The 14,451-nt window shown below is 38.6% G+C and overlaps 1 protein-coding gene across 1 annotated transcript in view; it reads right to left on the bottom strand.

Annotated features, from left to right (window-relative positions):
• Positions 1–14,451, bottom strand: part of ITPR2 (inositol 1,4,5-trisphosphate receptor type 2) — a 485,801-nt gene that overhangs the window by 299,558 nt on the left and 171,792 nt on the right. The window contains exons 22-23 of the mRNA XM_080811707.1: positions 4,372–4,565; positions 434–563 (exon numbers count right to left, since the gene is read on the bottom strand). Coding sequence (XP_080667833.1) covers positions 434–563; positions 4,372–4,565 — 324 coding nt within the window. The remainder of the gene's footprint in view (positions 1–433; positions 564–4,371; positions 4,566–14,451) is intronic.

The raw sequence follows: 14,451 nt of genomic DNA, 5'->3' as shown, positions 1-14,451 counted from the left end.
AACATCTTTTTCCCCGTAGCTATATTTCATGCAGCTCTTTGATCAAGCAAAAAGGTTCCCTTAGACTTTCACCAAACCAGCATGATGCTTACAAGATTCAAGCTCAAAACTGGAGAGACCTCAGAGGAAATCCCTGCTCTACTACTTTCCTGATCTTCAGTGAGTAACTTACCCCATCTGACCTTGGTTTTCTTATCTATAAAATGGCACAATAAACAGTACCTCTACCTCGTCGAGCTGTGAAGATTGCAAAATAAATTGCATTCCAAGGACGGAGCACCAAATAACTGGAAATATCCTCCCGGCATCCTAGGCAAGTCATCTACTGCTCTGTCTCAATCCCTTCATGTCATTGGTGGATATTATTTCTACATTTTTGTCTCATAGACAAAATATGAAAGCTACAGAGCAAATATTGTCACAAAGGAGCTACCTGATGGTAGTACTGTATCTGGAGAGCCGCTGGCAGACGTTTCCGTGTTCTCATTGTTCTCTCCAAATTCCTTCTTATATATTGACAGCATATACGAGATTCTATAATCTAGTCTGACACTCAGGATAAACTACAAAAAGCATTAAAAAAATACTTTTATTTTCTTAACATAGTGGTTAAAACTACAACTCATTATACCAACAACAAAACTTTAAACATAGCACATGAACTAATTAGAAATCTCAGTTGCACACATGATTATCAGTCATAAAACAAAGAGAAGTGACACATTTCCATTAACCAATGTCAGTAAGATCCCAAAGCAGTTTTTTAGGAAGAAGAAAACTTGACTTCTCATGATTACTCTTTGAATATTCCAGATAGAGGTATCTGATGAGTCCGGAAGAAGAGGTAACAATTTTTTGCACCTTGCAGAGTTACCATTGGCTCTGGGAGGAGAGTGCTGGAGCTGTGACCTTCAACCACACACAGAAAGGCCGAAATTCCAGGTACAATAGTGTGGACTCTGGCTATACCACAGTCAGTCTTGGATCTGGGCTACAAAAGGACAGCTGAAGTAACAGCACCTAAATATACCATGGATTTCCTCAATGGTGTTTGTGTTTCCTTGGGTTGTGTAGTTGTCTTTGTCTTCCTTAACTAACACACTGGCAGAAACTAAGTGTCAGTAAGGTTCCCATGCGTGCTAGGCACTAGGAAGAGTGCAAACACTTGAAGCCCACTGCCCTGAAGAAGCCAAAGTGTGAGTTGGGAAAACAAAATATAGCATTGTTAACACAATTAGAAAAGTACTGAGTGCTCGATCATGTAGTATAGAATATTCAGTTGTGACCAGAGAAAGAAAATATGTGCTACGGATTTCTGAGTGGAGAAGGGAAACAACAGAGAAGTGGTTTTATACAGGGTTCCCACCCATCCCAGTTTGCACGAGATAAGCCTGGTGTAACATTTTGTCCCAGCATAACTACTATCCATGCCCCCTGCACTCAGAAAAGAGCCTTGTTTGGACAGTGAACAGTAATGGTCACACATGGTACTGTCTGACCTGATCTCCCAGGATCTCTGTGGTTCCTGAAGCAGCCCTGTTCCCCCATCCCTCTCTCCTCCCTCCTCTCACTCCTTCTCATACTGCTCTGTTCCAGAAGCACTGGATGCTTCTCTCCTGCCTTCTCCCATGTGTTCAGTGTCTACTTTACCTTGAATATTCTCCTCTACCCTACCCTAGAGTCACCAGTTTTTTCAGATATCCTCCCAGACACAGCTTAAACTCCTTTTTAAATGAAGCTTTCCCTGATTCCCTGTCTAGATCCATTTTTCTCCTTTTTGCTCACCTAAAATATTATTTGCACCTGTCTACGGTCAACCTAATACTTCTATTATTGCCTCTGCCTCTCTCTTTCTCTCCTCTGCTAGCCCTCTATGTTTCTTATGGGCAGCAAACATGCTCTGTGTCAGCTATGGTCACTTAAGTTCAACAAACATTTGCGAAGCCAGGAACTAAGAAAGGTGCTAAGGGTACAAAAGGGGTGTTGAGGGTAAGCCCTGCCCATGAAGAATGTAAAATGAGGAAGAAAAAACAAACACCAAAGAGTCTCTTTTATTACCATGTACTGCAACACATCATGGTTGGGTAGATTCTAGTTAAAGAGCATTTTCAAAGCAAGGGAGAGATCGTGGGAAAACAGAGCTGAGAAGGGCCATTGGACTTGACAGTCTTGGACGGGAACAGAAACTGGATGGCACGTGCTTGAAAAGAAAGGTTTGAAAAAAAAAAAACCTATGTAAAGACCAAATGAATAAGACACTAATTAGTGAAACACTTATTAACTTTCAGTTAGTGAAGATTAGTGCTCATAGAGTTGTATTTTATAAATATATCCCAAAGTAAAACTTTCATCTTCTAATATATTTAACTGTAAAAAATAAATGGAAGGTAGGAAAGGGCCAGAGGGAAGAATAAAAACAAAGACAGAGCAAGATAGTTGGGAGAGGACCGAAAACACAGAGAGGAAGGGGAGGCACCTGGGTGGCTCAGTAGGTTAAGCATCTGACTCTTGGAGTGGGCTCAGGTCATGATCTCAAGGTTGCGAGATGAAGCCCCGGGTTAGGCTCTGAGCTCAGTGAGGAGTCTCCTTGAGATTCCCCCACCCCCCGCCTCTCTCTCTGCTCCTCTCCACCCACTTGCTTGCTCATTCTCTCCCTCTCTTTCATATAAATAAATAAATATTTTTAAAAACAGACTGAGGGAGAAAATGAGAGAGAGAAATAAAGAGAGATACAAAGAGAGAGAGAGAGACATAAAATGATGGGGAAAAGGCAGGAAGACCCTGTGAAGACGCAGAGTTGGCAGGAAGCAGGAGATTTGTATGAGGAACATGACTCTAAAGAAATTCTCTCTTATTTTTAAAGATGTTGTTAATTTATTTGACAAAGAGAGAGAGCACGAGCAGGGAGAGGGGCAGAGGGAGAGGGAGCAGCAGGCTCGCCACTGAGCAGGGAGACTGACTCGGGGCTCCATCCCAGGACCTGGGATCAAGACCTGAGCCAAAGGTAGGTGTTTAACTGACTGAGCCACGCAGGCGCCTCCAAAGAAACTCCTGAAGAGGGGTTCTAAGAAAGAAACGTCTGGAAGAGCAGCACATAGGAACACAGACTGGATCAGAGCCATACACGGCAACACAAAAACCAGAATGAGAAAAGAGGCTCAACAAGAACTATATTAAAAGCCCAAAAGAGGCAGCAAGGAGAGGTCAGCCCCTCATGGGCCCCACTGCAGTAGCTCCATCTCCTCGTTTGTTAGCTCTCAGATTGTTATTCGAATGCTGAACTTCCGTAACTGTAGGCTAAAACAAGGTCACATATCTTAGAGGTTGTCCCAAGAGTAGGATGACGGGAAGCTATGGGCTCAGTAGGTCCGCAGGTCAGGTGATCACTACTGTTCTCAGTTTCAGAATAGGAGAACCAAATGATTCTTCAGGGTCATGAACACGGGGTTGGGAGGCCTGCCAAAATTTCGCAGGATTCAGCCTTTGGAATTTCTGGAGGAACTGTGAAACCTTTTATGATTATAAGCCTAGTTACTTTAAATGAAAATGTACAGATCCTTCCAGGACTACTAACCCACTTCTGTTAGCTCAGTTTACATTAAATTATGATGAAAGACTTAGTAAACTGTATCCCCAGAATCTTAATAGATCCTTGAAAACTCCAGGCTCCATTCTCCAAATCTGGAATAAATGCTACAATTAAAGTATCATAAAACTACTTTCCAAACTTTAAAAAAAAATGTTAACAATTCACAGTTACAGTAATAGGGAATTTATTCACTAAGCCAGTGGGCATGAAATAATAATTTATCTCCTTTAAATTTATAGAGCTAGGTATTAGACTATATTAATTTCAAAAACATCTATTATTCTCAGCCTCTTGGAAACAAAAACACAAAGAGAGATAGTCACTAATATAAAATACTGAGACCAATATTAACATTTTTGTTAATAATAAATAAAATTTCATTTGAGTTTCTTGCAACGATGATAAATCTGTATACCTAGAATTACATGTCCAATTCGATTAAAAATACAAATAGAGTTAGAATTCAATCTCAAGTTTGCCTGCTCTGAAACCCTGAAGTGAAGGTAAAGTGAAATCAGGGTCAATACTAAATGAGAAAATGTGTATGAAAGAGGTTTTGTGACCCTCAAAGCACTCCACAGTTGTTAGATATCATCAGAAATACATTTAATGGAAATGAACACATGTAACTAATATTTTAAATAGTGTCATTAACTTAACAGAAATAAATTAGATCAATAGCATTTCAGAATATTCCCAGTGATTTGGAACAAAGAGCATAAGAAGTTACACAGAGATGCACAACTGGGTATTCGTCCGTTCACTTCCGTTCTGCCACATACCTGCAGAATCTCAATAATCTTCAGTTTGGTGTCCATCACGGTCACATCTTCATGCTCTATGGGGCTCCCCGGCTTGCTGGGGTGGATGCTGGGCTGAACATCAGGCACATTCATAGGGAAGATAGAGCCTCGACTGAGTACCATTTGGGTCATCATCTCTCCCACCCCATGGATGGTTCTCATGACATTGTTTCCTGGCACAAGAAAAGTCTTTCAGTCAACACACACGACAGCTGGAGAAACAGGCGTCCTACCCAGCTGGTCAGAACCAGATGGCAAGCAGGACCGCAGAAACACTAAGACAGGAAAGAATAGCACCAGCTCTACTCTGGCTCCTTCCCTACAAAGTACAGAGGCTGCAGACGCATTTCAAAATGACAGATTTTTAAAAAGTGGAAGTTTACTTTTCTCAGAAAATGCTTTCCCAGGATGCACCACAGTGAGTTGTGGGAGCTCTGATAACATCCAACCCAGGTCCTTCTGGAACCCAGGAAGCCCCTACCAACTGTCACACCAATAGGCTCTAACTTTTACCATAATGCGAATGAACTCTACGAGAAAGGAGCTGCAAGGGAAGACACGGGCATTACAGGAAAACACAGAAGTGGTGACTAGCATCCTAATCCTACCCTCAACCCAAGGACTTTACAGCTTTGCTTTCATAATGCTTGTGAGAAAAGCTCATGAGGAGCCTTGCTATAACTTCAAAGAAAAAGACAGAAGAAAAAGAAAGTTTCATCCAGAGGAGCATGTTCGCCAATACACTTCCCATTCCTTCATCCAGTTGGAATTAAAAAACTAGTATTCCAAATCCACAAAAAGCAATGATGTTTGAGGTAATTATGAAAACACATTAGTGACCAACATGATCATTTCCAAAATGGGATTGCTCTCTTTCTGTGTCTTCTGAGTTTTTTGTTTTTGTTCTTTTTTTAGAAGGTAAATTCCCTAATCTTTTCTTATTATGTTCAATTAGCCAACATGTAATACATCATTAGTTTTTGATGTAGCATTCAATGATTCATTAGTTGTGTAGAACAGTGCTCATCACCACACGTGCCCTCCTCCATACCCATCACCCCGTTACCCCATCCCCTCACCCCTGCCCCTCTGTAACCCTCAGTTTGTTTCCCAGAGTCCAGAGTCTCCCCTGGTTTGTCTCTCTCTGATTTGACTTCTCATTCATTTGTCCTCCAATAAAACTGCACATACACTCATGCCTTCCACTGACCACGAACAGCTGAACCCAAGGATCCTCCTGATGCTGCTCCAATCTATGTTCTCCAGCCTGACTGTTGTTTCTCACTTCTAAGTTCCCACAACAAGCAGTCAGGAGCCAAAAGAACAACTGTCTACTTTTCTTTTGGAACACTGATCTTTGCTTTATGTATGTTCATGGAGCTTCACCTCAAGCAAAGGCCCAAGAATCTGGCAAATAATTTTCCTTTCCCTGAGTGTCTCAGGGTGTAAACCAAGAGAAAGGGAAATGGAAATAAGATGGGATGAGATAAAACTCTCAGCTCTAAGTGAAGAGTATAAGCTACAGGGATACCTACAGGACCAAAAGGCAAATAAATAAAGAAAAGGAAAATATTGAAAGGATGACTCAAAAAAATCTTGATGCTCTTGCACAGACCAACCCCCAAATATCAACAAGCCACTGGTAATCACTGTGAAAAGCAAAATGCCTTTTAAAACTTATTATCTGATCCATATATGAAATCCATGTACAGAAAAGAGAGCGGGACTCAAATAGTACATTTTGGAGTAGGCAGAGAAGGAACATTTTTTTTTTCCTAGAGTGGCATCTTCCAGGCAAAAAATTAACTGGTTTTCCTTCTGAGAGTCTATGAACTTTATTTGACTGCTATTGGCATAAACCAAAAAAGAAGGGGGGGGGAGAAAAAATGTATATGAAAGGTCATTTCCAAGTTTAGGCAAGATTGAGATACAGGATTCGAGAGAGCCCTGTTTTCCAGGAGAACAACCTTGAGGCAGAATACTCATTTTCTGCGGTTCTCAGGCAATCACAGCAGTTGACTCCTTCCAAATCCCTCCACTGTTTGCTACGTGGATTGCAGGGAAGCACATCTGGAGGTTGGCAATGGTTTCGGGTCACCAGTGTTTAACCAGCACATTTCCCGAATTTTGACTCGAGCATGTGTATGTGTTAGCCTCCAGGAGATGATTTCTCACCACTAACACAGAACAGGCTCCTTTGTTATTCCTACCCCTGATTCACACAGAAATCCTTGGCACCCAGTGTCTGCATCTTACTTAGATTTGCATGGAAAATAATCATTTAATCCAAGTGATTATTACACAGAAAGTTAGCCCAGACAATTCTTTCCCCCAAATATAGATCCTGTCACCAAGAAATTAAAATCTAGAGGCCAGAACCCTAATAATACGTAACACATGTTGTCAATGACATGGGGCGGGGGTTCATTCTGGTTCTACCACATCCTTAGATGCCTGTGGCACGTGGTCGCCACAAAACTCTCCTGACATCTCCATGTATGGCCAACTGAGAGGGTTCAAATAAAAAGATGCTCTATTTTCTGGAGTTGCTTGGTGGTGATGAGAAGTGCTTAAATTGTGAACTATCACAGCTTGGAAAACATAAGTCAAATGCCACATAAATCACCGACGTGCAAGGCTCCCAAGTATCTATTTCCCCAGAGAAAAATTCCAGACTCTAGACTGCTGAGATAAGTCAGAGGCCATCGGTTTTCAACACTGCCAATGAAGAAAACTTACCATGTCTTCTCTTAATCATAATTAGTTAATACTACTAAAAAGTTTTCAGTGGAAAGGCTACTGTGTAACTATATAAATCCTCTGGACAGACTAACCCATAAAAATTCAGCTTTTCTATGTCTTTTATATTAACCCAGTAGCCAGAATTTGTATTTATATGTAAAGGGTGTTGAGATAGTTTGAAAAAATGTTAAACAAAAGTAAGAAAGAAGGAATTGCTTAGAAATAAAAGCAGATGGACTTTTCAGGTCTTTTTATTACATGATTGTATGGATAGTTTTACCCATCCTAACTCCCTCAAGAGAAAAACCCGAAAGTAAAAGGGTATACAAAATGCCTAACAGGAATGGTGGCTGGGAGTGGACTGAGAAAACATTGTTTGTTTGTTTGTTTGTTTGTTTATTTGTTTGAGGTTTCCAATGAGTCAAGTTCCCATTACCAATTTCAGAGAAGTAAAAAGCAGTAAGAGAGCCACATAACCTGGAAGGTGAGCTGACCACAATTTAATTGTACCTGTTCAGAAGTCATATTACTGCTTGTGAGCATTACTACACTCAACAATCATTAAGAGTTATGTGGATTTCTAGAAAGCATGAGAGATTTAACAGAATCTTACTTGATTGAAATTTACTTTATGACTACTGGTATTTTATTTTATTTAATTTAAAGTCATTTTACATGTTATCTTTTTCTATTAGAAATACATAACACAAGAAATGATCATTTGAATTTTCCAGTTGTTTAGATTTCAAGTAGACATTTCTGGAACCTTCTCAGCATTTATAAGAGATCATAGAAATATTTAATCAGAAGAGCTCTGTGAATAATTGTTCACAGCAATTTAATTGTTCTGTGACTACTAAAGTCAGCTCAATGTTTTATAATAGAAGCCAAAGAATGGATAACCCAAAAACTGTTCTTCCTTCCCTGAAACATATTTCCATAGTTGAATTTGAAAAAAAAAATACATCTGCTGTTATAATAATTCATTTGAAGCAGAATGATGTTAAACCATAAAGACAGGTCTCAGGAAATCTTCCTTCCTACCCCTGCTCAGCAGCTCCTTATAAACCTCCACTTGCTGGAAGACGCCTACACTTTAGAACTGGAATGGTTTTCTATTTTGAACATTCTCTGGAGCAGTGCTTCCTCCCAGTGGTTGAGGGTCTGGTTTTAAAAGGACTTTTCTATATGCAAAACAAACAAAAACATTAATACAAGATCAAAGCCTTAATGAAGCTAGTGATACAAGCAGAGCAATGGGTACCATGGTACCAACCTGGATTAAATGGAAAATCAAGACTTAACCCCCTAAGAAGACAAGAGGTAGCCAGCTTCCCAGTTCAAAGTTAGATAACAGGATTTTAGAGACCCAGGTAATCCAGCCTCCATCGGGTCTGTAAGCCTTGTGCTGGACCTGCTGGGAACATGCTGTTCTGCTTAGAGTTCTCTTAACCAGATGGTCACTCAACTTGCTTTCTCACTCCTTTATGATTTCAGGTACAATATCACCCCCTGAGATAGACCTCTTCTGGCCACCCCCTCTAAAGGAGGACTGCCATCACTCTGGACACACACACCTGCTTTACATTTCAGCCATGTCATTATCACCATCTCAGGTTGTATTTTATATTAGTTTATGTGCTTCTTGTACATACTCCCCTCAAAAAAAAACCGCGTAAGCTCCATGAAAAACCAAGACCCTGCCTAGTTTACTGCTCTATCTCCAATACCTGGAATGTGCCTGAAATACAGGAGTCATCCAACAAATGTTTGCTAGATTAATGCACTAATAAAAGAAAAAAAGATTTGATAAACAAATGAATAAACAATGAATTCCAGAACACTGAAAAGAAATAAAATAAAATATAAAAATTTTTAAAAATGAGATTGACATTTTTATTTTAAAAATGGGATCTTAGTATACTAAAAATATTCCATCTTTCCTCAAGATGAGTTTTTGCTTCCTCTCCTTTATATTTTCCCAAATTTTCTAATTTTTTTTTCAAAAAACATATATAACTTCATGTTCCTTGGAAACTTGTTCATTAAAAAGAAAAGAAAGAATAACAAGACAGATACTAGTGAGATAAGGGGAACCATGAAATCTGCCCTCATCAAAGGCAAATCACATCCCATGTACTTTGCTAGGCCACATATACCCTCACGGTAGGGTGGGGGCTTAGGGGACCCATCCCACTTTACTCAGCCAGAAAGTGGCAGAGCTTCAGAGAGAGGCTAACAGATACCAATATCTGTTATTTTTCCCCCAAACCATGCTGCTTTGCTAATAGACAATCACCTAGCAAGTTTTCAAAGATTTTACACTTGAACTCAGAAAACCTAGCAAAGGCAAGAAGCAAAGATTCTCTTTTTTTAATAGTTTTCTCTTTTCCCTTTTTTTTTTTTTTTAAAGTAGGCTCCATGCCCAACATGGGGCTTGAACTCACAACCCTGGGATTAAGAGTCACATGATCTACTGACTGAGCTAGCCAGGCAGCCCCCAAAAGCAAAGATTCCAATTAAAACTGCACTAAAAATGTGAAATTACTATTAATCGTATAATGAATTTGGTCACATTATCCCCAAGTGAACTTATCCAACAAGTTTTTATTACATATGATGGGCCACACACTACTCGGAGCATTTTATTGGTGCTACACGATTTCATTTTAAGGGTAGCTCTTGCTCAGAAAGTATTATTAAATAACTGATGTTCATCTGGCTCTGTCCTAAGGACAGTGGGGATGGGAGGACATAGGAAAAATAGAACTAACAACATGGCTAGGAAAACATAAAATATATCCATAAAAAAAATTTAAGAAGAAATACAAGGCAGCTGAGATAGTTATAGCATGGGCAGGACGAAGATTGCTTAAGAATTTTTTTTAATTAAAAAAAAGGTGTTGTTTTTTTTTTTTTAATTTATTGAGAGAGAAAGAAAGACTGCGCACAAGCAGGGGGAGGGGCAGAGGAAGAGGGAGGAGAATCTCAAGCAGACTCTGCACACTAAGCGCTAGAGCCCGATGTGGGGCTTGGTCGTGTGACTCTGAGATCATGACCTGAGCTGAAATCAAGTCTGACACTTAACCAACTATGCCACCCAGGGGCCTTTAAAATTTTTTAATTAAACTTTTAATTTAATTTTTTAAATTATTTTAGGTAAGGAGGGTGAAGGGCAGCTTCACTGAAGAGACACAATTTTGAACTAGACTTTGAACAGAGTTGAAGATTTAGATTAGTATGATCTTCCTCAAATTATTTCCTATGTACATACTCTTAATCTAACAAAATATGTTCCAAGTCCTGTGAGAATAAGATTATATAATACGTACAAAAACATCATGAAGAATAAAAGGTATCATATAATTATATTGTATTACCTCAAAATGAAAAGCAGAGGACATGTGCGTGCTTTCACTACATCTCTTAAAAACAATTATTCTCCATTTCATCATGTTCTGTTAGAGTGGCCACCATTCTACTAAGGAATGCGTGGTTCCATCATAGCTCATGATCTCTTACACTCTGTCTTGACTGACACACAGTATCACCTCAAAAAGAAGACTTTCAGAGAAGTGGTTTATAAAGAATACTCAGTGAACATAATAGACAATATGACACCAAATTTTCTTCATTCTAAATAAATACTCATTGAATAGAGTATGCTGATAAGCCATTTACACATTCTAGCCTTCCAAAACCTTAGAATTTGAACAAAGCAAAACCTATTGAACACACACTACCAAAATATAGTAATGTTATTATCCATCTTTTTTTTGAATATCAAGTAGACTGCTTAAAAGAAAATTATTTCCCATCCCACCCACACTCTAAAGAAGTGTTATTCAAAGGATGAATTTAAAAAGCAATTCATACAAAACAGTGGTTGAGTTCTACATCCTACTTTGGATTTCATCACTGTCAAATACTGACAAAGGCATTTCAATATTCCAAACCTCAAGATTTTAATTTGCAAAGCTGATTTTAATTCTTAACCGTTGGTAATCTAAGCAATAAATGAATTTACATACTGTTTTCAATTGAGATACAATTTAGATACAATAAAATGGCCAGATCTTAAATGAAAGTTTTCAGCAGTTCTGCTGAAGAAGGACATACACCCCTATAAACCCACATGTCATCCAGATACCAAATATTTCTATTACCCCAGAACCTCCTTTGTACCTTTCTCCAGTTCCTCTCCTCTACCTTCCCCCTCACCACCACCTCAAGAGCAACCACTATTCTGATTCATCATCACACTACATGCATTAAATAATTTAGAGTTTCATAGGTATGATTTTAGTTAAATGATCATAACCAAAGAGTACTAGTACTAGCACATCAGTCATTGTTAAAGTTCAGAGAGGTTTCTAGCTCCTTGCTGCTATACCATTCCCTCAATCAGATAAGTATTTTTGTTGCTGACTGGTGAGGTCAGAGACAGCATGTTGCTTAAATGTAAAGGTAGCATGAAACAAATAAGGATAACTAATATAGTGATTTATTCCACCAAATCCCCAAACTACACCAACAACATGATAAAATCAAAACAAAATGCCCTGTACTTAGAACCCCAGAAAACCAGCTAAAGTATCTGTAAAGTATCTGATGGGGAAATGTGAAATACTGGAGCACAAATTCAATTTCAGTTCTGTTCAAGTCCCATGGGGATCTACACTGTGTCATTGTTACCAAAAACACTCAGTTCACCTAGACGCATTACAAAAAGTAAAGAGTTCAGAATGAAAGAGAAAATAACTGTCCTTGCCTCTGTGCTGGTCAGACCAGTGATCAGTAACACCTGAATCCTAAGAGGAATAGTTAAAGAAACTACCCAGAGAGGAGGAGACACGCAGGCAACATGCTGGCCATTTTCAAACGGAGGGAACAGACATGTGGAATTGATGTTCAATTTCAATGTGGCTCCGGGGAACAAAAGTAGGACTGCTAATTGGAAGTCAGAGGCAGATATATTTAGGATAATCTAACAAAACAGACCTAACATAACAAAAGAAACCTAATAATTGGAGCTCTTGGAAATAAGAAAGACCTGCCTTTTGTGGCAACAAAATCTTGGTCACTCCAATGTTCAAGGAGATCCCAGGTGACCATTTGTAATGGGTGTTGTATGAAGATTTGAAGTTTGCATATTGCATAGATGATTTCAACAGTCCCTTTACATGCTAACATTCTACGCATTTATGTTTCGGTTCCAACAGTGTACCTTACTGGAGGTCACTGGTGGACTCTCTTCAGCAGAAATTGAGAGAACTGGGGAACCATTCCCAGTGTATTGACACCTCAGGGCATCAGATTCTGAGGTTCAAATGGTATTTATAAATAGAGAAAATAGTTGGAGAGGAGGGGAGGACAACATGGCCCTCCTCAGTCACTCTCATTATTTGTGAGGGCATCCCTGGGTAATTGATTCTGTCCTATTAACTCATTATGGTAATGTCCTATTAACTCAATATGGTAATGGTAGTAACTCTTCCTGGGTGCTAGGAATCATTCATGTCTTTCCTAGATAACTCTGGAGGCTCCAGCATCACTCTATAGCTTAAAGACTAAGAGTAAATTCCACATTGAACTGTGGAAGGTGCTCCACCCACTGTGTACCTGATACCTTTGTGAAACCAAACACAAAAAACGACACATGATGCCTTTGTTTCTAACAAATCCCACAGAAACACCAACAAACACAAAATCAGTCTCCTGCCTCTACTGGTCAATCAGTTATGAAGCTGAACAAAAATAATTTTATGTATTATAACTTTATGTAACATCTGACTGAGAGAACCAAAAGAAAGTTATACTCCCAGAAGGAAGAGGTACTTTGTGACTTAGTTTGCCATGTAAATTATGCGAGCATCATACCCATTAAGTCCTTGTGAAATGTATTAACTTATAAGTGAATATTTCAATCATATTACTCTATTAAGACAGTGCATCAGAGATCACTGAAAAGGTGCAACATTAATCATTCAAACTGCTCAAATAAAATTGCAGGAACAAAATACCAGGAAGTATTTTATCATGAACTGGCATTTCTCATGTTCTCGCTCCCTCATTGCAAGTTTGGAAAGGGAAGCTAGAAGTTCATCAGTAATAAAAGAAAAACAATCCTAGTTTGGGAATGTCACAGTCCAAAGGTATTTTTAACATTCAAATGCTTACATATTTATATAAAACATGTAGTCTACATACATTCATCAGATGCATTTCACTCAATAGATAAACCCTCGTATATAAATAATCGTATGTTATACATGGTACATGCTAGCTTATAGAAACAGAAAGAGAATATGTTTTCATAGTTTCCCTCTCTAGATTGCTTCTCTCAGTCAATAAATCTGAAACTTTATTATGGAATTATCCATATACTAAATCTAAGAATCCGGAGCCTTTTGTAAGTCTACTAGGGAAAACAACAATAACAACAAAAAAGCAGACTTACAAAACATAATTACAAAATGAAGAAAAGAAAGACACAAATATATACTTGGAATATTAGGACCTCTAAGTACTTTTGCCCTCCAAATACTTGCATATTTATATAAGGCGTGGCACTTACATATACTTGTCCTAATGATAAATTTATGAAAGTATATATGAGATACAGAAATGTGTCTAAGAAGATAAAATTGGTTAAGTACTGGGGAAACAGCAAGAGACAGAGCTAGAGACATCTAATGCATATTATGAAGACCCTTGGGCACCAACTTAAAGAACTGAGTTATTCTCCAGAGAAGAAGAGAGCTAGTAAAAGAGCTAGGGTATGTGATTTAGAAGGATCCTTAGGTTGGAATGTGGAGAAAAGGGCCAAAAATGGACTCAGGGAGACCAGTCAGAAATTTATTGTAGGGAGTGTACAGGAACATCCAACTTCAAGAGATATTTAAGTGGTAAAACCTTTAAGACTTGTGATTGAAACTTTGTTTCTGAGACAAGCCAACCATTCAAGAAGAGATGATTATTGGTTTTAAAAAGGTTTTTTGATCTGACCTGTAATCATTTCAAGTAAATTCAAAATTCTTTGGGAAACACCTACTGTTTAATACTAAACTTTCTTGGACACTAAACTTGGAAAAAGTAGAAAATAGCATCCCTGCAGATGAAGAAATCATCTAGATAGAAAGTAATATAATAATAGCAGAAAGAACATCAACTGCAGAGCTGTGGGTTTTTTAAGGAAGTGAGAAAAAGGAAAAGAAATCTCAATTCAAAATTTGGCTCAGCAAGCTATAAGTTGTGTGATCTTGGGCAATTTCCTGGGCAAAGCAGTGATCATAATAACTAATTGCTGGAGTGCAA

The sequence above is a fragment of the Martes martes genome (assembly GCF_963455335.1).
Source record: "Martes martes genome assembly, chromosome: 8".
NCBI lineage: Eukaryota > Metazoa > Chordata > Mammalia > Carnivora > Mustelidae > Martes > Martes martes.
Note: the sequence above shows the minus strand (reverse complement) of the source record. Positions and strands in the feature narration are given on the sequence as shown.